This window comes from Coprinopsis cinerea, assembly GCF_000182895.1.
Source record: "Coprinopsis cinerea okayama7#130 chromosome 8 map unlocalized cont3.8, whole genome shotgun sequence".
In the NCBI taxonomy this organism is placed as follows: domain Eukaryota; kingdom Fungi; phylum Basidiomycota; class Agaricomycetes; order Agaricales; family Psathyrellaceae; genus Coprinopsis; species Coprinopsis cinerea.
Window position 1 is genome coordinate 963,355 of NW_003307537.1, and position 26,318 is coordinate 989,672.

General features: G+C 50.9%; 15 protein-coding genes across 15 annotated transcripts; 11 read left to right on the plus strand and 4 right to left on the minus strand.

Moving 5' to 3' along the window:
* Positions 1–329: 329 nt before the first annotated feature.
* CC1G_07139 (hypothetical protein) lies at positions 330–1,157 on the plus strand (the record flags this gene model as incomplete). Its single annotated transcript, XM_001835663.2, has 4 exons — positions 330–454; positions 516–568; positions 624–958; positions 1,026–1,157. 4 exons carry the CDS (start codon positions 330–332, stop codon positions 1,155–1,157), a joined length of 645 nt encoding a protein of 214 aa, XP_001835715.2.
* A 318-nt stretch (positions 1,158–1,475) lies between these two features.
* CC1G_07140 (hypothetical protein) lies at positions 1,476–2,728 on the plus strand (the record flags this gene model as incomplete). Its single annotated transcript, XM_001835664.2, has 4 exons — positions 1,476–1,780; positions 1,838–2,042; positions 2,099–2,534; positions 2,654–2,728. The coding sequence occupies 3 exons, from the start codon at positions 1,476–1,478 to the stop codon at positions 2,531–2,533; spliced, it is 945 nt and encodes a 314-aa protein (XP_001835716.1). The 3' UTR covers position 2,534; positions 2,654–2,728.
* Positions 2,729–2,840: 112 nt separating this feature from the next.
* On the plus strand, positions 2,841–3,588 carry CC1G_07141 (hypothetical protein; the record flags this gene model as incomplete). Its single annotated transcript, XM_001835665.2, has 3 exons — positions 2,841–2,955; positions 3,005–3,432; positions 3,493–3,588. 3 exons carry the CDS (start codon positions 2,841–2,843, stop codon positions 3,586–3,588), a joined length of 639 nt encoding a protein of 212 aa, XP_001835717.2.
* A 327-nt stretch (positions 3,589–3,915) lies between these two features.
* CC1G_07142 (hypothetical protein) lies at positions 3,916–4,818 on the plus strand (the record flags this gene model as incomplete). Its single annotated transcript, XM_001835666.1, has 1 exon — positions 3,916–4,818. The coding sequence occupies one exon, from the start codon at positions 3,916–3,918 to the stop codon at positions 4,816–4,818; it is 903 nt and encodes a 300-aa protein (XP_001835718.1).
* A 697-nt stretch (positions 4,819–5,515) lies between these two features.
* CC1G_07143 (hypothetical protein) lies at positions 5,516–6,570 on the plus strand. The gene has a single exon (XM_001835667.2). It carries the CDS (start codon positions 5,572–5,574, stop codon positions 6,472–6,474), a length of 903 nt encoding a protein of 300 aa, XP_001835719.1. The 5' UTR covers positions 5,516–5,571; the 3' UTR covers positions 6,475–6,570.
* Positions 6,571–6,656: 86 nt separating this feature from the next.
* On the plus strand, positions 6,657–9,490 carry CC1G_14984 (hypothetical protein; the record flags this gene model as incomplete). Its single annotated transcript, XM_002910607.1, has 14 exons — positions 6,657–7,125; positions 7,182–7,323; positions 7,381–7,595; positions 7,657–7,778; positions 7,836–7,955; positions 8,011–8,113; positions 8,176–8,223; positions 8,277–8,371; positions 8,628–8,750; positions 8,811–8,889; positions 8,940–8,994; positions 9,058–9,185; positions 9,245–9,286; positions 9,339–9,490. 14 exons carry the CDS (start codon positions 6,657–6,659, stop codon positions 9,488–9,490), a joined length of 1,893 nt encoding a protein of 630 aa, XP_002910653.1.
* An 82-nt stretch (positions 9,491–9,572) lies between these two features.
* Positions 9,573–13,969, minus strand: CC1G_07146 (ubiquitin conjugation factor E4; the record flags this gene model as incomplete). Its single annotated transcript, XM_001835670.1, has 20 exons — positions 9,573–9,658; positions 9,710–9,859; positions 9,916–10,637; positions 10,691–10,697; positions 10,756–10,800; positions 10,856–10,976; positions 11,035–11,152; positions 11,209–11,301; positions 11,350–11,507; positions 11,560–11,604; positions 11,670–11,827; positions 11,883–12,006; positions 12,060–12,377; positions 12,437–12,857; positions 12,912–13,030; positions 13,089–13,206; positions 13,262–13,331; positions 13,390–13,471; positions 13,539–13,871; positions 13,925–13,969. 20 exons carry the CDS (start codon positions 13,967–13,969, stop codon positions 9,573–9,575), a joined length of 3,333 nt encoding a protein of 1,110 aa, XP_001835722.1.
* Positions 13,970–14,263: 294 nt separating this feature from the next.
* On the plus strand, positions 14,264–14,643 carry CC1G_07147 (hypothetical protein; the record flags this gene model as incomplete). Its single annotated transcript, XM_001835671.1, has 2 exons — positions 14,264–14,449; positions 14,509–14,643. 2 exons carry the CDS (start codon positions 14,264–14,266, stop codon positions 14,641–14,643), a joined length of 321 nt encoding a protein of 106 aa, XP_001835723.1.
* A 204-nt stretch (positions 14,644–14,847) lies between these two features.
* Positions 14,848–16,125, minus strand: CC1G_07148 (hypothetical protein; the record flags this gene model as incomplete). The annotated part of the gene is made up of 5 exons (XM_001835672.1): positions 14,848–14,928; positions 14,980–15,040; positions 15,359–15,648; positions 15,702–15,877; positions 15,936–16,125. 5 exons carry the CDS (start codon positions 16,123–16,125, stop codon positions 14,848–14,850), a joined length of 798 nt encoding a protein of 265 aa, XP_001835724.1.
* A 296-nt stretch (positions 16,126–16,421) lies between these two features.
* CC1G_07149 (hypothetical protein) lies at positions 16,422–17,548 on the plus strand (the record flags this gene model as incomplete). Its single annotated transcript, XM_001835673.1, has 6 exons — positions 16,422–16,439; positions 16,572–16,617; positions 16,671–16,678; positions 16,732–17,265; positions 17,322–17,405; positions 17,456–17,548. 6 exons carry the CDS (start codon positions 16,422–16,424, stop codon positions 17,546–17,548), a joined length of 783 nt encoding a protein of 260 aa, XP_001835725.1.
* A 78-nt stretch (positions 17,549–17,626) lies between these two features.
* On the minus strand, positions 17,627–18,577 carry CC1G_07150 (hypothetical protein; the record flags this gene model as incomplete). Its single annotated transcript, XM_001835674.1, has 3 exons — positions 17,627–17,748; positions 17,803–18,250; positions 18,317–18,577. The coding sequence occupies 3 exons, from the start codon at positions 18,575–18,577 to the stop codon at positions 17,627–17,629; spliced, it is 831 nt and encodes a 276-aa protein (XP_001835726.1).
* A 738-nt stretch (positions 18,578–19,315) lies between these two features.
* CC1G_07151 (hypothetical protein) lies at positions 19,316–20,798 on the plus strand (the record flags this gene model as incomplete). Its single annotated transcript, XM_001835675.2, has 7 exons — positions 19,316–19,494; positions 19,556–19,637; positions 19,688–19,849; positions 19,916–20,039; positions 20,092–20,137; positions 20,192–20,394; positions 20,455–20,798. 7 exons carry the CDS (start codon positions 19,316–19,318, stop codon positions 20,796–20,798), a joined length of 1,140 nt encoding a protein of 379 aa, XP_001835727.2.
* An 88-nt stretch (positions 20,799–20,886) lies between these two features.
* Positions 20,887–22,913, minus strand: CC1G_07152 (hypothetical protein; the record flags this gene model as incomplete). Its single annotated transcript, XM_001835676.2, has 4 exons — positions 20,887–21,105; positions 21,159–22,327; positions 22,378–22,434; positions 22,528–22,913. The coding sequence occupies 4 exons, from the start codon at positions 22,911–22,913 to the stop codon at positions 20,990–20,992; spliced, it is 1,728 nt and encodes a 575-aa protein (XP_001835728.2). The 3' UTR covers positions 20,887–20,989.
* A 438-nt stretch (positions 22,914–23,351) lies between these two features.
* Positions 23,352–24,511, plus strand: CC1G_07153 (hypothetical protein; the record flags this gene model as incomplete). The annotated part of the gene is made up of 6 exons (XM_001835677.1): positions 23,352–23,420; positions 23,483–23,555; positions 23,605–23,876; positions 23,931–23,961; positions 24,022–24,125; positions 24,179–24,511. The coding sequence occupies 6 exons, from the start codon at positions 23,352–23,354 to the stop codon at positions 24,509–24,511; spliced, it is 882 nt and encodes a 293-aa protein (XP_001835729.1).
* Positions 24,512–25,135: 624 nt separating this feature from the next.
* Positions 25,136–26,115, plus strand: CC1G_07154 (hypothetical protein; the record flags this gene model as incomplete). Its single annotated transcript, XM_001835678.2, has 2 exons — positions 25,136–25,747; positions 25,801–26,115. 2 exons carry the CDS (start codon positions 25,136–25,138, stop codon positions 26,113–26,115), a joined length of 927 nt encoding a protein of 308 aa, XP_001835730.2.
* Positions 26,116–26,318: the final 203 nt, after the last annotated feature.

The following is a 26,318-nucleotide window of genomic DNA, read 5'->3' on the forward strand; positions in this document are numbered from 1 at the left end:
TCTAATACGCTAAATTGGAAGCGCTCGTGATGGTGGTTGCGGGGAGAAAGGGACATCACTGCGCACGCGATTATTCATCTACATCAAATCCAACTTCTCTTCCGACCGTCAACTGTCGGAAATGTTCAAGTTGGGAGTCACATCGCCCGCAGTCTCAGACATCCGGCGGCATTTTCGACCCTTATCTCTCAACGGTTGATGCTATTTTCAGCTTATTCGGACCACTTTCCGAGGAAGTTGGACGCTGTATATCAACGGTGGTAGGGCCTTCAGACGTTTGCCTCTTACCGCCCACCTCCCCTTCACCGCGTCTCTCTGGCATGTTACCCATGAAACTTGCGCCTAGGCTGGCCCCTGAAATCATCTGGTTTACACCGTCAGAGGAATACCTCGACGACCCGTCCGTAGTCCTGGACACTATTCACCAACAGTCTGTACACAAAGGGCTATTAGGGTACGCTTCCTGCGACGTGCACAAGGCCTGTAACACGTTCAATAATGAGGAATCTTATCAGCTCGTACTATGGCGCCGAATTAGACAACCCTGCGACAGGAGTATGGGTCATGGGTGTGTGAAACGACAGTGTCCATAAAATCAACACGCTCATGGACAAGCTCTCTAGCATGGCAGTCCCTCGCCAAACACCAAAGTTTCATGGAGGAAGAATCCTATATGGACTTCATCCTCCCTGTAACGGATTCAATGGTTGGCGCGGGAAGGATAACTCAACTCTCGCTCGATCATGGTGACCTGCAGAGAGCATTGAACGCACCTGTGACACAATTCATATACATCACCGTCCGGCCTTTACACGACAGAGAATACGAGCTGCAACCGCTGATCTCATTACTTCAAACTGAGCTGAAGATTGTTCCTGGATGCATGTCTTCTTGCTGGGGCTCATCAATAGAGGATGACCACCTGGAGATAGGGGTAGTAGGATGGAGAAGCATGGCGGTGCGTCCTTTAGATACGTGCGTTCGTATGAATTGGTTGACAGCTCAATGCAACATTCAAATAACAGGACAGAAATGCCGCTGTAAAGGGACGACTCTCTTCGACAATACGTCGGATACGAGAATTGTGTACCGTGGAAATCCGCTATGCGAAACTACGGTATCACAGCGAGGTTGCTCCTCCGGCCGCTGAGCTTTAGACTTGGATGAGCTTCGTTTTTAGACTTTCTGGGTGTCTGTACTGTATTTTGGGCTTTTTGGTCGCTATTCAACTGTAGGTGTACTAACAGTTAATCTCACTGTATCAGTTTCACTAGGGAGGACTCCTTGTAATATCATCTCGTTCGCTGCAATGCTGAACGACTCGCGCAGACGATAGGGGGGTCGGCGAAGGATCGGCAAGGGCTGATGCGATCAGTACCAAATAAGCCCAACTTAAAAGTGCATCTCGGCAGACTGACACCGTGCCGTTAGCGCCCTACCACATCGACCCCCCAGCGAGAGGACTACATTGCGATATGGCCAATGGACTGTCGATACTCGGTTCCACAGAAGATTCGAAGTTGCGATCGCTTTACTGGTTTGAGGATGCCACATTGATTCTAATCATCGGGGATGCCCACTTCCGAGTCCATCATCCCCTCATTTCGCGCCATTCGAATATCTTCAAAACCTTACCGCTTCCACTCAATCCACAAACCGTTGTCTTAACCGCAGGGAACTCCAACGGTGCGCTGAAGAATGACACCTCTAGCTTGATAGTCCAGGAACTCGTAGCTGCTCGAGACTTCGAAATATTGCTCGCACACTTGTACCACGACGAGTGCGTTTATTGCAGGCCAGTTCCCACCCATCACAACTAACTGAAACGAAATGCTAGGCCTCTGACTCAAAAGTCAGATTTGGCTCGTGTATCTGCCATTCTTCGGGTTTCGAGTCCATGCCAGCTGGACTTTCCCCATCTCCATACCCTAGCCAAAAACATATTTGAGCAACTAGTACCCGCCGATCCATTGCGACTCGACCCCAGGATACACTCTCCATACGAGACGTTGGAGTTGGCCAGTCGACATCGTCTAAACTCAGTATGTTTTCTTGCCAATTTGTCCCTCACGATCGCATATCTTAACCTCACCCATAGATACGCAAATCCGTTCTATACTGGGTCGTCACCACACATCACTTCGAGGAGGGGGATACTTTAGAAGATCAGTCATCGAATGTGGATCTTAAACGCTCTCGCGTGACCGAAACAGACAAGAAGATCTGTGAAGACCTGCTGGGCCGCATCATCGAGCATTTCACGCCCATCCTTTATACCCCAGCGACCGGCTCGCATATGCCTTGCACAGATCGGTTCGCAGACCTATGGATGCCCTACGTGATCCAACCTAGTTTGGAAAACGATGGAGTTTACAAGCCTCTCGAAACTCTCGAACGGATAAAGTCAATAGATTGGGAGAAGGAAGGTCTGTGTCCTGAATGTGTGGCTGAGAAGCGAGAGGAGTGGACAGAAGAGCAGAAAACCGCCTGGGAGAAGATCGAGCAATGGATTGACTCCCACCAAGATGATTAAGGTATGTCCAAGTAATCATGAACTGCTTTCCACTGCATTGGACGCGTGATTGTCACGGTCTCCCTTCACTGTTGACCAATCCGGACGCTGACATTACTTTCGAACGTCGACGACACGTAGTTGCTCAGTTCTCTTTGTCAATGGTCGCGCCGTCGAGCTGCATGTTGTAACCACGAGAAATGTTAGTGTCGTTAGTGTCAAAGATCAAACGCAGGAAGCCGACGGCTTGTCAACCATCGGTCTTGGGGTCCGACGGTATAGAGCCACCAATAAATAGCCCCTATCATCTCAAGTTCTTGCCGTCATCATGACTTCCACTCTTGAGATCATCTCGTTCGCCGCGTCGCAGTCGTTCATCGACAACCCTGAGGTACTCAAACCGGCACTCGACACTCTCCGTGCAGCAAAACCTGTTGGGTATGGTGACCACTTTGCCATAAATATGCCTCTTGTACCGACTCGAATTGATAGCATCTACGGAGGAATTCAGTTCGAGGACAAAAAGACCGGATACCTCGCCATCGGCGTGTATTAACGGTGATCAGATATGCACACCATCGTCTGACGATGTGCACAATCCAGTCTGGGACTCGGTTCCTGATGCAGCTCAGAGAAAAGAATTCGAAGAGAAGAGCAATGGGATCATAAACGAGCCTGTCACCACCCTCCATGTCCAAGTGGATTCAACTCTCATCGGCAAAGCTCTCGAAGCCCCAGCAACTGAATTTGCTTTGGCCAAACTCAAGGGCGAGGACAAGCGACAGGCGTTCAACGATGTCACTGCTGGTGTAATCAAGATCTTCAACGCGGGAACAGGGAACTATGGACCTACCTTCGGACCGGTTACGCAAGGAACAACGAGCGATATAGTTATCGTTGTGGGCTGGGATAGTCCTCAGGTACGCTTGCTCTACCTTCAGCTCGGTCGGAGGCGATATCTAACGTTGCGCTTACGCCAGACTCACGCCGATGCGGTCAAAGAGATTCCCGATGTAATGAAGCTATTCGAGCTCTCTGACCTCACTGTCGTCCACGTCGCATTCAAAAAGCTTTGAGCCTTAAAATTAGGGTTCCCGTGCTGTATAATCCAACTGTAGGAATGGAGCATGCCACATGCGACCCTCAGCTTCTTTGATATAAGATGCCCATACCCCGTCATGAATTGGGTTCCCGGTGGCGATTAGGGGCTGGTACGAGGGCAAAGAAGCGTACTACGATGGGTAGAAGCAACCCGTCGATAAGTTTCCGTTGCGCAACTTGATTGTTAAGTGCCTTTGATTGGTGCATAACTTGTTTCTCGACTCCCATCTCGTTTCTTACCTCAGGTAGGGCTTCTCTAAGCCTCACATTAATCGCTGATACTGAGATTCCTCCCAGCAACCATGGCGCTTCCACCCCCCTCGAAAGACCAGGCGTATTGTAATGTCTCTGTGCTGGAGGCTGGTCACCTATCCTGCGCAGAGAACTTGCTCAAGCAACCATGCGCTCCCGATGTAATGGCTGCCTTGCCATGCCTTTGCTTCCTCCTCCAACATTCCTCTCGCAAAGAGAAATTCCTCTTTGACCTGGGTGTCCGCCGCGACATTGAGAACTACCCACCAGCTGTCGCAAAATCACTCCAGCCCGGCGGAGTAATGTCTTGCGAAGTACCCCAAGACGTCGTCGAGTCTCTAGCCAAAGGAGGGTTGGCACCCGATGACATCGATTATGTTGGAATTTCCCACTTGCACTGGGACCACATTGGAGATACCAGCAAGTTCAAGAAGTGTACCTTCATTCTGGGGGCTGAAGGAAAGAGCGTTCTCGAGTCCAGCTACCCAGCAAACCCCGACTCTTGGTACGCATCCGATGTACCTCCGCCCGCTCAGACCAGGTACTTGTCTCCAGAAGGATGGAGACCGATTGGGCCATTCCCTCGTACGCACGATTTTTACGGCGACGGGAGCCTATTCATCGTCGATGCGCCTGGTCACCTCCCTGGCCATATAAACATCCTTGCGAGGACTTCGAGCGATGGAAGCTGGGTCTTCTTGGCAGGCGACAGCGTTCACCATTGGGATATTATCAAGGGTGAAGCGAAGGTAGCAGTTGGCGCGTCGTGGAGCCCCCATTTCTGCATTCACCAGGACTTGCCCAAGGCTGAAGAACATATTGAACATATCAAGCGGTTCAATGCGCTCCCCAAAACCCAAGTGATCCTGGGCCACGACAGTCCATGGTACACTGAGAACAAGGGCAGCTCTACGGCATTCTTCCCTGGCACCATAGCTCCTCGTAAAGATTAAGGACGATTATGCGTAGAGACCGTTCTGTACCGGCAATGTGAATTCTATTGCAGCCCACAAAGTTATGGTTTGCTTGGTTCTAAAGGCGTCGGCAACCACCGGCAACCACCGGCAACCACCTCGTTCTTTGGTTGCAGCACCTGTCGAACTTGTCTCCAACCAAGCTCCTTCCTTCATCATGGAAGACCGTCCTCATGCTCAATTCAACCCGCGTCGAAGTTTCACCGAAAGATAATTGCAAATCCTGAATCACACACTTTTCCGTTCTCAAGACACGGTTGGAGGGAGTATCCGACTCCCAAGGCTGTTCGTCTTTCGCGGAGCCACTGCTGCTCCCGTGGCTCTCACACGATGCAAACTCGGTTTATGCATTATTCCGGCATAGAATACTCGGTACTGTTCCTACGTACGTACTTCTTGGTTATGGAGCTCCAGAGGGACTCGGAGGTTTGTTACCACTAGCGCCAATGGCCACGAGCGCTCGCGGCTCGGGAATGGATCGCTCCTGTTGTCAATGGAATGTTTTTCCCTGAAGTTCATCCCTTGGTAATTCTCGGGAGAGATGCTTTCCGAGAGCAGGATGTCTTTCTCACTCCAGCTAAGGTTTGACGTAGGTCCTCTGCGTTAATTATTTAAAGGATTCGATCGCTTCGCCCTTCTTTATCCACTTCCACTCAGTCGTCCCAACGGGTAAGCCTCGATGTCTTCCCTCTTCAACCACAACTAATGCCTCCCCACATAAAGATCTAGCCCATGTCTCTTCCACAGCCCTCAGCCAATCAGGCCTATTGCAATGTCTCTGCCCTCGAGGGAGGACAGTTGTCAATTGCCGAGGAGGCGATTAAGCGACCTTTTACATCTGGGGTCATGCTATCCATGCCTTCCCTCTGCTTCCTCCTCCAGCACTCGACCCGCAAAGAAAAGTTTGTTTTCGACTTGGGCATCCGTCGCGACGTCGAGAACTACCCTGATGTCGTGGCGAAGCAAATCCAAAGTGGCATCACCCCATGCGAGGTGCCCCAAGACGTCGTCGAGTCCCTGGCGAGAGGAGGGCTTGGGCCAGACGACATCGACTACGTCGCCATTTCCCATTTGCACTTTGATCACATCGGCGACCCAAGCTTGTTCAAGAAGAGCACCTTCCTCTTGGGGGAAGATAGCAGGATCCTGAACAGCGCTCAGGCTGGTTTCCCAGTGAATTCTCAAGCCGCCTTCGCATCCGACGTCCCTCCTTCCTCCCAGACCAGATTCCTGTCCCCCGAGGGATGGAGTGCGGTGGGACCTTTCCCTCGCGCACTCGATTTCTACGGCGACGGCAGCCTCTATATTATCGACTCTCCCGGTCATCTCCCAGGCCATATTAACGTCCTTGCTCGCACTTCCAGTGACGGAAGCTGGGTATACCTGGCTGGAGACAGTTGCCATCATTGCTCCATTCTCTCAGGGGAAGCCAATATTGCGGTGGGAGCACCATGGAACCCTCGGTACTGCGTCCACGAGGATTTGGCCCGAACGGAGAAACACCTTAAACATATCCAGAAGCTTAAGACTTTTCCTAAAGTCCATGTCCTCCTCGCTCACGACACTCCCTGGTACCTGGAGAACAAAGATGGGCCAGCGTTTTTCCCCGGTAAATTAGATCCCCGTAAAGATTGAGTGCTGTGCTCCCGCAGTAGGTATTACTATGTATCCCGAAAGATGTATGTATACACTGTATGTTGCATTAGAAGTATAATCCCGAAAAGCGGAGCTTTAACTGCGATTGTTGATTCCTTTGCCGATTTAAGGCTGCGAATAGTCTTCTTCTCACCAATGAACTCCCATCACCTTCCGATATCATGGCGTCCCTTGAGCGGCACGAAATCGCTCTGAAGGTCTACAGAGACAAGTGGAACGACTTCTACAAATGGGAGGTGGAAGTCGAATGGAGTACTTTAGTCAATGGATTGACTGATCATTGTCATCCGCCTCCTCCTGTTTTGCCTGATACTAGTCATGCAGAGTCTGGGGAGATGGATCTGGACGGGGAGGAAGACGCCTGTTCCACGCTTTTTATCTTTCAGGACCAGGAGCTGCAATGCGAACAACCTTTGGACAACCCGGTGGAGAAGGATGCCGCAAACTTTAAATCTTATCCTCCATACACGATATGCACACCGCTGACACAAAATACGGCCGGTCCAAGGCTTGATTCAACCTCATTCATTCCATACGCCGACGACCACAAATTCCGCGTCGATGCTTATCTTTCACTTTTCCCAAATAGTGAACATCTTGGCTGGCAAGCAGATTTCAAGGATCCCGACCGTAAGTGCTTGGTTCTTAGTCATAGGTCAATGGAGGACTTACAACGGCGAATGAAGATGAAGTGATAAAGCTGGAGACAGCGCGCCACCTCTTCTATGATAAAGGCTTTGGCTTTGACGAGATCGAGAACATTCCTGGGTTTGATGCACGTCTTCGGATTGACGACTGCGACGGCCTAGTTTGGGCGAGTGCACAACGGTGAGTAAAATCAAGCGTAATGAAAGAGTTTCGGTGTCAACTCGGCCTTATCCCAAGAGACCTACCTTTCATACATTGGTATGGGATCAACCAGGGGGACGGCGAAGAGTCATCCGGAGTTCCGGCTCCCTCTACCACCAAGTTCATCCCATCTTCAATTGCTCAGCTTACGGATGGATCCGCGGGAAAGGGTCTTTTTGCCGAGGTTCAAAAGGCCTCAGGTAACTTTTGTCCACATCTAAACTGCCTCAAGTCATACTTTCCGCATTGCCGTATGCATGGTAAGCCGCCTCATGCATGAACACTGTTGATATCAAAATTTCCGTGCCCCAGGCGTGCCTCCAATCCAAGAGCAGAGGCCGAAGAAGCCATTGGCGAAATTCGCAGACGGGCAACGCTGTGGTGACTTCTGCTATCGGAGAATTCCCCGAGAACACAGGACGCACGAAGAGCTGGTAGTGATTTTTTCTAGAGCCAGGAAGCTATATGTACTAATCCAGCTTTTGCGATAGGTCAAGCTAGGCTTAGATTGGACACAGACTGAGATCGCTTTGTTATCAGACATACTAAAACTTTCTCCCGACTCGTCTCCTTGCGACCTGGCAGTCATTTGCAGAAAACCGTGCATGGAAGTAGGCCATATCTTTCCGAACTGTTTAAAGAGCAGTCTAACCAACAATCTCGTAGGTGCTTGCAACTCGCTGTCGAATTCACCCAGACCCGGATGTCTTGGACTATCAAGTGGATGAACTCGAGGGGGCACCAGCGGCTCCGACGGAGGAGTGGTTTCGTGAGTGCTTTTTCAAGTCGAGACGTTAAGAAATGACGCGACTCCAAGATAGGAGATAATAGGCTCGACCGAGATGGCGGAATACTGGCCGGCAATGATCTCTATCATCCGTGGGTACCTTGGTTCATGCTGTCTATGACGACCTCACTAACTATGATATCAGGCTCCAGCCCTGCTCGCACCCAGGCCCTTGTGGTTCTCAAGAATCAAACTGTCCCTGTTATAAAGCCAGACACCACTGCAGTCGAAATTGTCGATGTAGCATGAAGTGTGAGTAGGGGATGCGTCGATGTTCTGCACTCATCTTCACACCGTTGAGTGTCAGGTCGACTGCGAAGAAAGGGGTGCAAATGCGGTCGCAACCAACAGAGAAACTGCTGTCAGGATGAATACCCCTTCTGTCCTTGCAGACTGAACTTCATCGAGTGTGATCCGGAGTTATGCACTTCTTGCGATGCAAGGTGACGATATCTAACTGGAGGAATGGAACGCTTAATTGATACATTTCCTACAGAGTCAAAGGTACATGTGGCTCGACGCCATCCTCATTCTGCATCACAACATTAACTCCAATGCAGAACCGAAGGGAAAGAAGAGCAAATGCAGAAACAATGCTTGTCAAAAAGGACGATTCCCTGTACGTACTGCAGTTGTTACTCAATCCAGCTTCACAAAGCTGACTGAACATCGAGGACAGTTGATCGAGATAAACGCAGCAACCTGGGGTCAGGGAGCTTTCGCGGGACGCAGTATCAAATCAGGCACAATCATCGGCGGTGCGTGCGCTTTGAGAAAACATCGTAATTTCGCTGATAGCAGGCGTTAGAATATGTCGGGGAAGCTTTGCTTCTCGCAGAGGCCGACGAGGGCGTGCAAAGCCTGTGAGTGTCCGCTGGGCGTCCCTCTAAAGCCATCTACGCACTAATTCGGACACTGGTCGGAAGTCTCAACCGGTACAGTGGTCTCAATTATTCGTTTTCTTTGGACCAGACCTTCCTTCTCGACTCGCTGCGCGCTGGCAACGAAACGAGGTTTTTAAACCACACTACAGATGCCAACTGCACCGCGGATGGTAGGTCAATGTCTTCCGAGTCAGGTCTCACTAGCGTTAACCTTTTTCCAACTTGATAGTCATTACAGTCAACGGTGATCACCGGATTTTCTTGATCTCCAGTGAGGAAACTGCATCCCGGTCCCATTCTACGTCTGCTCACTTTGTCAATAGCGAAAGCCATAAAAAAGGGCCAGGAGCTTTTTCTCGACTATGGCGAGGCATTTTGGAAGGACGGGGAAGACGACGAGTCACAAGCACAGCCGAAGGATCCTACCACACGTATGGAGACAAGTAGACCGTCTTCCCCTACTTCATGGTCGTGATTAGCCGCATATATTGAAATGCTATATAGTACAGCTTGCAAGTCATCCCCAAAAGGTGTCCATATACCAACTCTTATGTTCTTCATTTGTCGACATCCATTTTCGCAGCCTCTCGCTCTGCCCTTCTTGCCTCAATGAACGCCTCGATCTTGGCCTTCAACTCCGGTTCTGTAAACACTCTGTGAGAAACAGTTACACCAATCATTCAAGGAAACCCACCTGGAATCACGTCTTCGATCGCTAGAGGGGCTCGATTGAAGGGGTCCTTAGAATCCGACAGTAAATGAGATTTAATGGTAGCACGATCGATAACGGTCTTGGACGAAGGCAGTCGAACGGGGTCTCGCATGACGGTAAACATCAACGGATCTGCAAAGCAATTAGAACCTCGTGCCCAAATTCAGGATGAGGAAACGTGAACCTACCCAAGAACTCCTCTGGAACTTCACCTAGATCTTCCTCAGCTTCTAACGTAGCCTTGGCCGCCTCGACCTTTTCAATGAAGGCCCTAAAGACCTCAATCTCTGACGATGACTTGATGCTCCTCCTCACAGCAAGATTGGCTGCGCGCTCAAACAGTTCCCTCGAATAACTCCTTCCATCACCGGCTACCGCCCTCGCAAACTCTGGCTGGTCGCTGAGATTGATGTAGACTTGGAGAATGTCGCTGAGGAGCGCCTTGGGGTTGAACTTGAGTTTCTCTGGTTCCCGGACGACGAGGTCTTGACACCTGGGTCCGGCAAGCGCTGCAAGGTTGTAGTCCAACATGGCGGCCAGCTTGTCCACGATCTCCGGCATCATGAAAGGTGGCTTCGTCTCGGCCGTGAAAACCTTTAGCATCTCTACTGTTGATCGTCCGAGGGTGGTGTAGCCAGCTGCATGTCGTTCGAGAGAGCGGAGGGTGCCTTCACGCTCGCGTCGGTACTCCAACGGCCTGGAATTCCATCCTTCCCGGTCGTCCATCTCTTGTTGGATGTTGTGGATCTGCGCGAGCTCGCCTAGGGATTCGTCCATGAGGTAGGTGACATCGTTAATCATGAGGTTGACGAAGCGTATGAACTTGTCGACGTTCTTGGCCTCAATGCTCAGTGCTTCTCGGTGCACTGGGTTGTTCCAAATAATCTTCAACACGAAGGCGATGTTACGTCTAGTTGAATGTTAGATGATCTATAGTAGAGGAAATGTTTGCTAAGTACTAACCGAGCATCTGAAAGGAAATCAGGTGAGTAGACCGTTCCAACTATCGAACAAGAAACCGCGCTTACTGAATTTGTCATAGAACTGCGAACTAGCACCAGTCTGTTCGACCTCTATTCAATCTAATCAGAATCTCCCCTGACCCACAACCCGTTGAGTGTGACTCACCGATATAGAAGTGCGTCAAAGCAGGGATCAAGTGTTTCAACGCCAGAGGATGAGAGTTCAACATATTGCCCAGAACTCCATTCCGCTCCCGACCATAGCCCCACGTCGACATGAAGAGGACCTACAACAGAACCGGTTAGCATATAGAAAAGAGAGGAATCAACTCCAAGCAGACTCACGTCGTTGATTTTTGACTTGAGGAAGGGGTTCTTGATGTACCATGTTGATGTCAAGAAGGTCAGGATGAAGATTAGCAGTTCGTTCTTCCCGGCGATCTCGAATTTGTCAGGTGTGTTCCTAGAGAAGAAACTTAATAGGTTGCTCTAAACACGATCGCGACAAGAAGGACTCACTGCACTGCGAAGAACAAGTAGTCGACGACGTCCTCGATGAAATATTCGGGCAATGTCCTAAATACCATCGGCACCTCCTTGGGTAGCGGAAGTCTGTGTAGGAATTAGTATCCATATAATAGCGAATCAAAGCCAACGCACTGGACTGTCGGACTAGGATGCTTCTGGGTTGGGTCGGCCTGTCTGATCACCCATGTCGATAAGAAATTGGTGAATCCAAGGGAATGGAAGACGAGATCGGGGTCAGTCAGAGCAGCTTGGAACGCAAGCTGTTGCATCTTGATCTTCGCCTCTTCAGTCTGGAAAAAAGAATTAGATCTGCGTGTACCTGGTGTCACGAAGAGAATCTACCTTGACGAGCTTGATCGTTGCCTGTACTCGCGCTTGCATAGGAGTCTGAGAAAGAAAAGTGACGAATGAATAATGATTGCCACAACAATGACAGGAAAGACAACACTCACCCCCATCCAAGATCCGTCACCTTCCAACATTTGCAAATGGCGCTGGATATCCTCCATCTGCTTATGGGTGTTATTGTAGGTATCAATGGTCTTCAAGAAGCCGTAGTGTGCCATGGCGACTGTAAGGAAGAAGATATTGGAAATGAAGTTCGGCGGGGCTGTTCACAGCAGTTTTAGTGGATCGCATGCTTGACAGCAGGAAAGATGCCATACAGTCAGTCTTCTTGTGCTGTTCCATGAACTCGTTCGCCTCCTCCGTAGTCGCCTTAATCCTCGTCTCATCTCCCAGCACGATCCGGTCGCAGTGTGCGTAGAACAGAGGGTCGATGCGGTCCATCTGCAGGCCGTTAGTCCGACATCAAACACCGAGTCGACTGGCTAACGCCATACCTTGGAGTAATTAGCATCCATGAAGGGCTCAGCAAACCTCATCAAGATGGCCTGCATGTTCAACATGAAGCTATCCGATGCCACAGTGCCAGGATCGACTTGCATTCCAGCACGCTTCCCGTTCAAGGCAATGACACGAGCAAAGTACTGCAACGTCCTCTCCCTAGACTCAGGACTAGCCCTCACAAGTAAGTTGAAAATCTGGAAAAGTGACGATTGCAAAGACTTCAAGGTTCCACGCAAGCTGGCGAATGACGATTCGATGTCTGCCCTGCTCCGCTTGTCTGGATCAGAGAAGTAGGTGGTAGCGATAGCGGGCTAGAGCAAAGTAAAGGTAAGTTCCGAGAGTATGGCAACGACTGTAGTCTTTCACGTACCCATTCACGGCTGAAGATACCAAGTCTGCAAAGAGGGCCCATCAAAGAGAGGGTCTCGAAGTTGAAAGCAGTAGCGTTCTCCGGGATCCACTCCTCCATACGCGTGATCATAATCGCTATAGGTTTGATCGACACCAACAGCTCCAGGCCGCCAACAACACCCCGCCATCCGGCATCCCCACCACCCAGCCCTTCAAGTCGGAACAGCGACTCGTGGAATAGTAGACCGCGAATTACCGGTGCCAAAACAGAGTCGATCTCATTGTCAGGTTCGAATCGTGTGGCGAGGTCGCGCAGGAATTGGTCGATGTCGGAGGGTCCGAGTGTATTAGGGTCAGGCGTAGAGGAACCCATGAGTGGTGCGGATAGCGCTGAAAGTGACAAGAGAGGCTTGATTAATTCCGGAGGACCCAATTCACGACTAATAGGGAGATAAAGTTTGAATGGGTGCAAAGGAGAAGTCAGTCACACTCACCCTGACGGCTGAGGGAACATCTCAGGTTCTTGCAGGGTAAATCCGGCATAGCTGATGATAAGTTCACGAATCTTCTCGAGCTTCGTCAAGGCGTTTTGCGTGTCGACAGGAGGATAGCCCTGTTTTACTCGGGTTCAGGCTCTGTACCGGAGACGTACAGGTGAATGAAGGACGTACGCGTCTCGTCAACGCCGTTCTCGCGGCATTCAGCCTCTTCCAACTTCCAACTAGGTATTCAAAGACAGTTTGTCCCGCTGGAAGCGATACAAGGACAGGGAGGTATTCGAGATCATCACTTTCACGACCCCGTTAGCATGCGGTGATGAAATGGATTATCCACTGCAGCTCACCTCATTGTCTGTGGGTCCAATTCCAATCTCGCGATCAAGAGTTGGTCCAAGAGGTCCAAAGAAAGCCGATCTAGATGTCAAACGAGTCAGAGAAGAGGGAGGGTTACAGTCCCGTTAAAAGGACTCACCCGTTCCTCCATCCGAAGCAAGATCTTCACTCAGAGATTTCAACCATACGAGATCGTGTCCACTCTTCTCTGCCTCCCCTTTCTACGACACACGGGAGCATGCGTTAGTTAGAGAGGTGAGTAGCCATCGATCCACAGTCGAGACTCACGCTAAGCGTAACCTTCAATACATTCTGCAACACCTCATGTTCCCAAGTGGGCAAGTCAAGTTTAGGCGGCGTAGCTGGCTTTTTCTTGACAGCGGGGACAGGAGACTGTGCGGGTGGACCAGGAGTCGCAATAGGCTTTGCGACAGGTGTAGGTGCCTTTGGCTTTGGGGCCGGACTGGCGACTGAAGGCGATGGTGTGGCTTTAGGACTCGGTCCTGCCGGCGTCGATGAAGCTGGAGTGGCTCCCCCACTGCTTGCTGCAGGCGTTGAGGGTCCAGAAGAGCTACTCGCCGAAGCCGCACCTTGAAGCTTTGCAAGTCGTTTCAAACGAATCTATCCACCATGTCAATCAAGTCATTTCCGTAGGGTCATTCCGGTCGACCTACGCGTTCAGCATCTGTAAGCGCCGCTGGTGGTTGATTGTCGCTCATCGTTGTTTCACGAATGTCGATGCTTGCAAAGGAATCGATATCGGGACAGCCAAACGTTTCAGGTCGTTGAAAATGCCGAAAATAAAAGGGAAGAAAGAAGATGTAGTCTGAGGTAAAGAAGAAAGCTAAATGAGTAAATGAGTTGTGCTTCAAGTTGGCGGGCTTTGCTGAATCAGGATGTGGCCCGATCTCGGAGATTGCTGTGCTGGCCACCATTAAGGCTTGGCACAGCGGGTCAGCGGAGGAAGACGCCTCGACGCTCAGCCCAACCACGACCACCACAATCCGACCAACATGTTCGCCCGGTTAGCAACATCTTGCCACACATGTCTGCGCTCTAGCATCTTCTCCAACAACGTTGTCGCGCAGAGGTCGCTATTCTCGACGTCACCAGTCGCTCAAGCAGGATACAAGCTCAAGTCACACTCTGGCGCGAAAAAACGGTGGAGGTCGTTGGGCAGTGGAACCGCTTTCAAACGCGTTCGTTTATTCTATTTCCTGTTCAAGTCTGGTGCTGACATGGCCTTATCTGCGTTTAGGGAAAGGCCGGGCATTCACATTTGAACGCTCACAAGTCGGCGGAGAGGAAAAACAGGCTCAGCCAGACAGCGTATGCCAACCCAACACAAGCTGCAAACCTTCGCAAGCGATTGCTCCCCTACGGAACCCACTAATTCCTTACACCGACCACTTTGTATGTCCGCGCCGCTTCAGTCAATGTTATTGGTCCATACCGCGAACTGAGAAGGACGTCACCCGACATTCGACGAGACGCATGGTATCAATGTGATGGCGCAAACACAACATTCCGACTACGATAATAGATATCCAACCAACTAATAAATATGATTCGAAAACTTGAAGCGTGCGGCAGGAGGTTACATGATCACACAATCCTTGTCCTTCTTCGCCTCCTCTTGGTATTGAGCCAGTATCTGCTTCTCCTGCTCACTCAACAGCTGGAAGACAGTGTTAACCTGCAGTCCACCCACAAAGAAAGAGCCACTTACCCCCTTTTTCTCTCGCGCCTGCATCGCCTTGATTCTACTCTCCCTCTCCGCCTTAGCCCGTCTATAAGTGAATTATGGATACAGTTGAAATGGGATTGAAATGCGATATGGATACAATGTGTTGAATGACATGAGAAGAATTAAGCGAATCCGAAAAGTGGTGGTGGCATGAAGGAGTTGTATGGTTTGATTGCAAGTGGAGGTCGAGCAGTAGGTTCGTCATTAGGGTCGTTTACAGTAGGTGAAGCCGGGGTGGACGCGACAGCCGAATTAGCGGGCAGATTAACAGTAGTATTGTTCGTGACAGGTCGTGAGGGTGGCATGGAAGGACTACTGCTTCATGAGCGAGCACGAATAACATAAACCAGCAATAACTTACCGATCAGTCTTGTTGAAGGGCATTGACTTGGATGCAGACGCCGCTGCTGTGCTGGTATTGGCCTTGGCCTGAGCAAGGGATTGCTTCATCGAGTTGACCGCTTCGGAAGCCTTCACAGAAGCCTTTGCGTTGATCTCCTTGGCCGTAGAGCTAGCGCTTGAGAGCGCGGGTAGATTGGGGCGCGAAGGTGCAGCGTTCTGGCGTCCAGCAGGGGTGGTGGGTGCTGAGGCAGCCTTGCAATTATGGTCTGAAGGGAAGCGATGGCTCACGCAGAACTGTGCTCTGCATTTCTACACGACAGACCTCAGTAACTAGTCGGACGGGACGGAGACTGAACACGCACATCACATCGAATCGGCGAGAACAAGACTTTCTTGCAGGTCCCCTTTGCACAGAGTGGAGTGGATTTCGCCTGCACACGTCCTGTCACGACACTGCACTCCTTCTCAAAGTGCTGCTCCATCCGAATGTTGGGATCCTGCCCTGGAGGAACAGCGACTGGAGTGTTGCATAGAGGGCCTACCCACATATTCGTTAGTATCTATCTCTACTTATTGCCACAGGACCGAGGACTTACAATCCGGCGCAACCCTGTTGTGCTTGGTCTCGTCGTACTTGGAGCATCGGTGACCTTCGACTCGATAGTGCTCTTGACAGAACGACTCCTTGCAGTGCTGACACTTGAACGGCAAGAAGTCGATGAGATTGCATTGGGGGTGGGAGCATTGCTTCCCAATATCCAAAAGCTGTTGATCGCGCTCAGCCATGTTCGTCGTCGTGGGCGTCCTTCTGGTTGATAGTATGGGAAAGAATATATCCAAGGAGGGTGGGTTTATAAGGACAGTGAGTGTCAGCGCTTACGCGGCCTTGAGAGGCTGCGTGGCCTGTTAGAGCAATGCAAGTGCGGGACACAAATGACTCTGGGCGAAAGTGCTCGAAGCGAGGCTGTGCCCGCTCAGCGTGGGTCGCTTAGTCATCCCCGGTTACGAGATCCTGAGCTTACTCGTCCTGATTAGCGCCCGCTGGCTCTTGTTCCACGACTTGACTGTGCAACTGCTTCGCGATGGTCAAAATTACGTTTGTGAGTCACCGGAGCGTCTTGAAAGTACTCTAGCTGACTGAAACGCGAGAAGATTCGGCATGGAGAGTCGACAGATAATATTGTCAGAGGTTTTGGTGACTGTCGTCGTGGACGCGCTTGACGTGTTTTCAGAGAGACGTGTGGGCTGGTTGGAAGGACGCGACCTTGACCACCCATGGTATGCACTGGAGTCATTTTAATCCAACTTGTAGCTAAATTGGATACCTGCAGGAGTGAAAGTATGCGCGTACACCCACTCCCAACCCCAGTCTGACCTGAACTTTCGTAACAGCAAGCAGAAGCCCTTGCACTCTCATTCGCGACCACATCATTCACGGACATTTACACTTCGGACCTGAAGCGGGCATTTATGACAGCTCAAGCCATCCATGCAGCTCAGCGACCCTCCACCAAACTGCATACAACTAAACTCCTCCGTGAGCAGTATTTCGGCGCAGCAGAAGGCACGAGCTACAAGCACAAACGAGACAAGGACCTCACTCTTCGACAGCACTTTTCAAGGGGGATATATCCCCCCGTCTTCTCCCGACATGAACGCTTCCCTGGCGGGGAGAGCAAGGATGATGTATCGGAACGGGCGCGGGAGTTCATGGATACCGTCATCTTGCCTCTGGTGCAACAAGAGGCCGAGGGGCAGGTGAAAAGCGTGCATATCGCCGTTGTGAGTCATGGTCTATTCATCCCAGAGCTTGTGGTGCTTCTCTGGAAGAAACACAAGAACCCAGTTTCGACAGAGTTCGAACTTCGTCAGAACCTTCGAGGCATGAGAAATACGGCCTGGACGAGGATCGAGTTTGGCTTCGACGTGAGTTTTCAGTGGTTTTCTCATAATAATGCTAGACGGATATAGCCCGTAAACAGGGCGATTCTGCGGGAGACACTGTGTCAAGGCCTTGCAAGCTCAAATTCCTTCATGTCAATTGTCATAACCATCTTGACAGCCTGGTCAGTACAATATTACGAAGCACTGTGCCATGAACTCACCTTGCATCCAGACCCGACAGAAGGGCGGGATTTCGCGCCTAGCATATGATCCTGCCCAGAAAGATATCCGCTCGTTCTTCTCCAAGAACAAATCGTCGTCGTGAAACTGGGTATAACTGATTAACATGATAATACAATACGTCGTCCAAAAGCCCAAAAGGAAAGAGGAGCTTGAACAGGCATTATCGTTTGCGTTTCTTGGCCGTCCCGCGTGTCGACCCTGTCCCTCTCGTGCCGCCTTTCCGCCCCCTTGTACTGCCCCCTTTTGGTCGACCACGGGTGGGTTTTGGCGAAGTTGAACGACCTGTAAGACCCCAAATTAAGTCCAAGTTCAGACAGTGCAACGATATAAACATACGCGGAGGAGCAGAGGCAGATGCATCCTGCATCTCAACGTCCTCATCGTCTCCGTACTCTGTGCCCCCATCCGTTCCCGTTATTACACTATCCCTAGGTGTCTCCGGCAGACCTTCATCGCCACTCTCCTGCGTCAGCGCGCTGCTATCACTATCCCCACCCACCAACCCTGCCATCTGAACCTTGCTCTTCCCCCGTTTCTTGGTTGTTTTTGGTCGTTTAGATGAAGTAGGTTGCGGTGGTGGAGAACTGGGAGGCGTAGATGGCGCTGAAGGTGTGGCGCGCATCCGCCTTTCGGCCACGAGTGCTTCGATATCATCGTCATACGGCAATTCAAACTCCCGTCTGAAGAACGGGTGACATGCTAGGTTCTCGTCCGGTTGAGGTGAAGGTATCGGCACTGGCGGGGCGTTTTTATGTGGGATGAAGGAGTTTTCATGTTCTGCATCCTACGTTCATTCAAATGGACGTCAAGAAGCGAGGTTGAGGACCGTACTGTTTGGAGTTGGACTCACTGCGACCTCCAGAGCGTCGAGGTTGTAGTAGGCACGGAGTTTCTTCCATAGCGATTCAATGGTGACAGAACGTCCTGTATCTTGTAGAATGGCGTTACGGATGGCGAGAATGTGGAAGTAGCGGTGGATTCCGACTGGTCGAGCGCGCATTATGGACCGGAAAAATGTGATCTCGCCTTCGACGGAGTCAAGAAATTCGTCGTCTTCGTTGTGAGAGCCATTCGTTGGCGGAGGTTGCGTTGAGGTCGAGGCGACGGTCATGTCGAAAGCGGGTCTAAAGTCTAATCGCGGGCGTCTGACTCTCTGGGGATGAGCGCGACGGGGCCGACGACGACCGACACGCGCGTGTTGATTATTGGCCTTCGAACCAAACAAAGGCGCGGCGGCAATACCATCAATGGGTCCATCAGAGCGCGCTACGCCCACCGGTGACCCTGCCTCCTCGAAACGAGAAGTTGAGCGCCCATTGGGATGGTCGGGTGCCCACCCCGTTTGACCTGCATATCTCAAACCAAAGCTGTATTTATTGATGGAAATATCTCTCTTCTTACTCTGAATCCCTCTTCCTGCGGTCTTATCGTTCCCCGAATGTTTGGGCGTCTGTCTGGTGCGTTTGTTTTCCATTGAAGCGAGGAATCGCCCTTAATAACTTCCATGTTCTCTTCAGGCAATCAATGCGTCTCATTCACAGGAATATAATGGTTATCACCAAGTAAATACGATCTGAGCATACCTTGAACTTGTATTTGAGGTCTGACTGGCTCATAGCTGTATAAGCCCGCTTTGGTTCGTTTAATACTATTTCTCGCTTCCTGTCTCTCTTTTATCCTGTTATATGTACGCTCTTTCTAAACGTGAAATGGTTTGTCTAGGTGTCTTCGGGGAGACCGCCCTACTACTAGGGGGTGGCAGTGCCAAAACGAAGGTTCCGCGAATTGACGCCGACGCGACAGGCTTGGAGTGGGTTGACCACCAGCCAATACGTGCAGTCATATCTCCATGTCCTCCTCAGCACAAACACCGGCATCAACCTCTCGATACCACCACCCATACTTCACGCCAGCTGAACTCGAACATCTCTCAGAAAAGCAGCGCGGAAAGCTCTCCGTAACGCAGGAAGAGAAGACCAGGCAGAATGCGTGTAGTTTCATTGATGCTATGAGTACCCGGATTGGATTGTACGTGCCTTTTTACTCGTATCTGAGAGATGAGGTGCAGGTGCTGAGCGCTTGCATATAGTCCTCGAAGAACGGTAGCGACTGCCCAATGCCTCTACCACCGATTCCATCTGTTCTTCCCGAGAAAGGACTTTGTATACACTGTACGTACCTTCCATTTTGTTCCTGGGATGCACCTCTAACGCCTGTACAGGACGTCTGCCTAGCTGCTCTGTTTGTTTCCACCAAGATGCATGATACGCTGAAGAAACCAAGGGACTTGCTCGCTGTCGCGTATGGCATCAGGAATCCAGAGTTGGCAGCGAGGTCAAAACACCCTACTGGAGAGGTGGACCTTGACACGATGGATCCACAGGTACGTTACTTTGAGCAGTCTAACGCTGTTGTCGTAGGAAGCTCTAACACAGATCCCGGTACATAGCTAGTGGAGAGCGATAGAGCTCGGTTGCTCGCCATTGAAAGACTCATGCTCGAAACCATTTGCTTCAATTTCACGGCACGGCTACCTTTCCCTTATGTGATTAAGATCGGGCGTGTAATGAAAGGTATGTCCCCTTCGAGTATCATGCAGTCGTCTTGCCCACCACGCCAATGTAGCTTCGAAGAAACTCATCAAATTTGCGTGGAGGGTTGCTATCGATTGGTGGGTCAAGATGTTACTGCTATTCGCCTTCTGCTTAATGTACCGCCCTCTTAGCCACCGGACGTTGCTCCCGCTGCAATACCCACCACACACGGTTGCGCTTGGAAGCCTTTATGTCGCAGCCCTGCTATCGTCATTCGAGCTACCTGTGGAACAAGACGAACCTGATTCGAAAACGAGTCACGAAATTGCCGATACACTGAGTAAACGTGGACAATGGGAGCAGAAATTCCAATCTCATGCTGAAGACCTCGAAGGTACCGCCTCCCTCTTTACCTGATGACTTCCTGATGCCTAAGCTTTTCCCGTCCCGCCAGACATCGCCCACACAGTGCTCGACCTATTCATCCAATCATCTCAAAATCCCTCAGCGAACACCTCGCCCAGCACACCCTCCTCTCCGCACCCACATTCATCGTCACATCGACAACAACTGCCGCAGATACTTCAATCGCCGTGGAAACCTGAACAGCTTATACGTTTGAAGATTGCGATGAGAGAGAAGGAGCTTCCGAGGAAGCCGCCACAGCCAATGGACATGCAATCGGACTTGAATACGGCATTGCAAAGGAGTGCGGCTGCTGCTACGAATTATGGAGGGAAGAATGAAGGAACAGTTAGGTTTCTATTTGGGCCGCCGGGGACAGAAACGGGGTATTAGTTCAAGGCTTTGGATGGAACCGAGCATCAGCATATATTCTGTTCTGGGAGTCTAATCAAGGAATTCAACGAAAATCTCCAAGAAATAGTCAATTAGAGGGGATAGTTATAGATCGTGGTCAGTATGTATACGGTACATGAGGTGGGGTCTCGTATTCTAAGTTTGCGGCCGATGGAACCGTGAGTCAGTGATCAGTGAAGGCTGTTTACAAACCTCTGGATGTTGGGTACAATAAATATTCTCATAGGACTAATGAATGGTGGAATCACCATGCCTCCACCAAGGCCACGACGATGCCATGCGTTCACTGAGTAATACGGGTTAGCCCCAGATGGCAACGAAAGTCTAATGAACACGCACCCATCGGCTGTGCTGCAATAAACATAATGAAGTATACCCATAGCCTACCCGGCCACCCGCCAACCCTCTTCCCAGTGACCTTCCGCCAAAGACGCTCCAGTACCAATACTGGTCCTTGTGCGCCGAAGAAGAGGGTTGCACTGTGGTCATATCCCCGACCCATGTTATACATCGCGCACTCGTGGAATAGCCCAGACGCCAGGAAGGTCCCGAACACCATGCCCATAGGCCCGGCGATCCACTTGCCGGGGTACCCACCAAAGACTAGGAAGGTTTGACGTAGGAGCTGGTGCCAACGCTTGGCCCAGAACTCGTGCATCGACTCCGCAATCCATGGGTTATCCATGACGGGCGGCCAGGAGCGCGGAGAGCTTCCACAGAAGGCGACGGCGATGAGGGTTATCAGGTCATAGACCATACCGAAGCCTGATAAGATTGCGCCCCCGGTTAGTAGGTGGATGATAGTTGCCACGGCGAATCGAAGGGGCGGTTTGAGGTCTGAGTACCAGATGGACCCTCCAGTTGGGGAGCCCACGCCTGGGAAGAGTTTCACCAGGGATTCGAGTAGGTCGAGTAATAGGAAGTTCTTGACGAAGGAAATGAAAGTTGCTCGAAGGAAGGCCTTGCGTTCGAGAGGGCGTTCGAATGGTGGGATGTGCATCCCCTGACCAAACTTCCATTGGAGGCCACGCAATGTGTGTGCTAGCTCGAAAGCATCGTATAGCCAGTAGTTGTGGCGCTCCTCGACCTCGTCGGAATGCGAATAGTAGCCGTTGGGGATGGCAGAGCCGTTGGGCACGTGCTTGGCCTTGCCCTTTGTAACACCTGGACGAATCTCTCCGACCTTGAGCATGCCCTCGGGGTTCAACGCATACTCAAGGCTCTTTGCGATGGCCACTGCTGCGAGGAGTGCTGCACCCCAGTTGTAGACGTTAAGTTCTGGTTGTGTAAAGGTGAAGCGGTAGGCTGCGACGAGAATCAAGGAGATTACTGAGGGCAGCAGGAGGAGTCGGATGAGGTAGGTATCCGGCCTCCGAGCCAGATAGGCCAGGAAGAAGAAAGGGAAGTAGCATGCAATGGGGATCCAGGCTACGTTCCAGTGGTAGGGGATTCGATCGCGTGGATAGGGTACTATCGTCCTGAACGCCTGGTTTGCACCGTCGGCCAGTCTGTTACTTTCTCGTCAAATACTGTCTTTTTCTTTCAAAAATAGACTTACTCGTGGAGAAGTCCTCCCGATTGCATGCTTGGTGGAAAACAGACGAGCGCTTGAGCGCTGCGTGCAAGTGGAACGGATTAATCATCCACACTTGGACCTGCTCCATTGCGTCACAGCATCGGGATTCTTATTCCCACGTTTGCGCCGTACCCCCGCAATCTCCGGGTCAGACACTTGTGCATCGCGTCGATGGTGAAAAAATGCGAAAAATATGTCGTCGAAGGCTGGTCTGTCACGTCGATGAACTTGGTGAAACGGATGAGAGCGCCAACCCCGAACAGTCGGGAGAACAAATACGCGACAACAACGCGAGCCAAGCGACCGCGAACCATCGCTTGGCCCGACGTTTGCGCTAGTCTGACCAAGTTGTTCCTCCCTACGCCGCTGAGTCTTGGCGATGGAAGAGTTGAGCTCCAGGCAGGTAGCCACAGAATCATCGAGAACCATGCTGCATCGGCCGGGAAAGCAGGAGCCAATAGAGCCTGCTCCGTGAGCTTATCTCCTGGAATCCCCGACGTCCTCTGTCCTTCAACCATGGCCTTATCTCTGACAATCTTTGGACGATCAGTGCTGCTTATAACTGCAGGGTGCGTTTGAAATGTGCTCTATTCAGCGCCAGAAGTGGCTGAATTGTCCAGTTTATTGGCCAATGCCATATGTTGGATCGTAGCCGCTATCCTGTTCGCTCGCAAGCCAGAAACCCGGCCTGTACTGGGACAAGCGCTCCTCGCCTGGGTCAGTTATTAAAATCTTCTCCCACTGTTGTATCCAAGGTCTCATTGCGAACGAAGACACTTGGGCTTCGACACGCTTTGGACGCAGACCATATTAGGTACTAGTACTAGTAGGTAATATTCCTATCCATCGTCCCCATAACCACAGCACTGATCGTCGATACAGCTCAGTGTCACCAAACTTGATAACTTATACTCTCTGCCAGTGCAATCGACAATGCGACAAGAAACCTGATCAACATGGGGCAGCTTCCAGTGACTTGTGGTCTCTACTTCTCCCTTGGTCATAGCACCATCGTGTTCGTCGTGGTCAGTCCCAGCTTCTGGTCGCATTCTTCGATGCATTTGATGGACTGATAAATACCATCAAGACGATCGCAATCGCAATCTCTGTCGATGTATTCAATCGGCTCGATTCCGTCAGCAACGTCGGAGGAATCATCGGTAAGGCGGATTAAGACTTCGGCTGTATTGTTCACTGAATCCTTAACAGGGCCTGCGGTCAGTGGATCCTTCTTGTTCATCGTGGGATTGGCCAACTCTATCATTCTGTGGAGAATTTTGCGAAGGCGCAGAAAGGTTAGAAACGTTTACGACGTTAGGCTCACACAAACTGAGCCTGGTTTCCAGCAAAAGCAGCAAGAACAAAGGAACGAAGAAGCCTTGGAAGAGGTGGAAGGACTGCATGATTCGCGCAAGTCGGAAGGAATGCTCATGATGCGCATCCTAGGACCAGTAGTGAACTTCGTCAACCGACCTTGGAAGGTGAGGATCCACTGGTCGTTTGAAAGGGTGTCGAGATCTGACGCGCGTTTCCAGATGTATCCTGTTGGGGTGCTTTTTGGCTTCGGTCAGCATCACAGTCTCGCTCAGTCCAGGACAAGCGCACGTTTAACAATCGAATATCCAGGGTTCGACACGGCTTCTTCCATCGCGCTTATCTCCGTCTCCGCGATTGCCAAGAAGCAATCCGAGTATGGCTCTTTCCCTTCCTCATATATCATCATTCTCCCGGTATGTCTCTTGGCACTTTTCACAAGACGCACGATTAAACCACCCATTTTTAGCTTCTTTTCACAGCGGGAATGGTTCTGCTTGACTCCGCCGACTCGATTATCATGCTCTACTCCTACACAGGCTTCCCTGAACGCACTTGGAAATTGGTAACCCGAAAGCCCGCTGCCCGGGCCCCTGCCCCAGCAATTCCACCTCCGGATGCCAAAGAATTCTCGTCAAAGAAAAGTGGGGTCCCAGAGACTGAGAAGGTTGTTCCTACAGCAGAGGTTCTTCCGGTCGAGCTCGACCCTTCCGTTGGTACTGCGCTTGCAGTCAAGACAAACGTGATGTCCGGATTGAGTATAATACTCACCGTTCTCAGTATCATCCTCGCGTTCAGGTGACTTTCGAATCCCACCCATGCCGCCTATCACTCATCCCAATATGATCCATGATAGCATCTCGCTGATTACAATTATGAGTCTCATCGGAGAGCGGTGTTCCCAATGCTTGGCAGCTGCTGAGGCGGAAGACGGTGGAGGATTAGCAGGACGCTGGTGGAGAGGTTGGGCCAATGCAAGTGGAATTAGTCGAATTTGCTTTTATCACCCACTGACTTCATGATAACAGGCAGCGGAGCAATCAGGGTGGATCGGTATTGGTATTGTCGGTGGCTTCATTCTCATTGTAGGTGGCTGGTATCTCGCACGTTGGTTTGTGAGTCGTCGCCGCGGTTCCAAAGAAACCAATGCACCGGTGGTGAATACTCCAGAAACCAAAGGCCAACTGGCTTGACCCTCTTAAATAGGTTTCTGCCAGTGCTCAAAGCAGTGTTCGACTTCTTTGATCATTGAAATGGTCTTCGGGTTTCCCAATTGATTCCAACGTACTATATGCAGTACTACGAGCGAGCGCTAAGTAAACCGATGTTGAAAGGGACCTTGGCGTGATCTGGGCAAACATGGCATGTACACGAGCGCCGGGCGTGCAGCTGAGTAACCCTGCAAAGTTGTTCTGTAACCACAAAGATGCCGTCTTGGTCCACCGTCACAACCTCTAATGCAGCGTACGCCCCCTCTTACTTGCCCGTGTTCGTCGTGTTTGGCGGAACTAGTGGCATAGGAGAGGCCATGGTCAAGGCCGTAGCACGATATACCAAAGGGCGGGCACACATTGTTGTCATCGGGCGAAACGAGGCCGCCGCCAACGCTATAATTGCAGCTCTTCCGAAGCCTTCTGAACAGGCAGTGGCAGAAGGCGCGCGCTACGAATTCCTGGCCTGTGATGTCAACCTCATGAAGAACATTGACAAGCTTGCCGAACAACTCAAGTCTAAACTATCGAAAATCAACTTTCTTACCCTGTCGGCAGGGGTATTCTCGCTGGATGGATGGGACGGGACTGAAGAGGGTATCGATTCTAAACTTGCGAGTCGGTTTTACTCTCGGTTCAAAGCCATCCATAGTCTTCTACCACTTCTGAGGAAGGCGAAGGAGGCTGGGGAGGATGTCAGTGCCATGTCGATTCTGGGAGCTGGGCAGGGTGCTCCTATTGATTTCGACAACTTGGGACTCAGGAAAAACTACACTGGGCTTGCTGGAATGATGCAGGGGATTTCTTATAACGACTTGATGGTGGAGGTACGTTCATACTTACCACTGGTTCATGTTGACTCTGGCTCACCCGAAACCAGGCTTTTGCGAAGCAAGAGCCAGATATCGGTTTTACCCACATTTATCCCGGGTTTGTCAATACAGGGGCCTTCAAGTTTAGCAGCTGGTATGGCAAGTTGGCCCTTTTCCTCCTCCGGCCTGTTATTTGGCTCGTTGCAATGAAGCCGGACACTTGTGCAGAGTATATGATGTATGCTCTGCTCAATAACAAGAAAGGGATGCATAGGCAAAACCAGTCCGCGGATGATATAGGAACGTACAAATTCCCAGAGGCTACTGAGGAGCAGAAGGAGAAGTTTTGGAAACATTCAGTGGAGACTACGACTGTTTCATGAGAATGATATTATTTTTCTTGCTTTTTCTTGCTTTTTCTTGCGCCTTCTTCTGTTCGTGCTCCATGTTTTCGCAGATTTAGACCAATAGTATTATCTTGCAGAGATACGAGAGTTTCCGAATGGATGCAAATGACAGGGTTCGAACTCGAGAATGGGGTGAAAAGCGCACGGGTGGCGACTCGGAGGTTCAAGCCTTAGCCAAG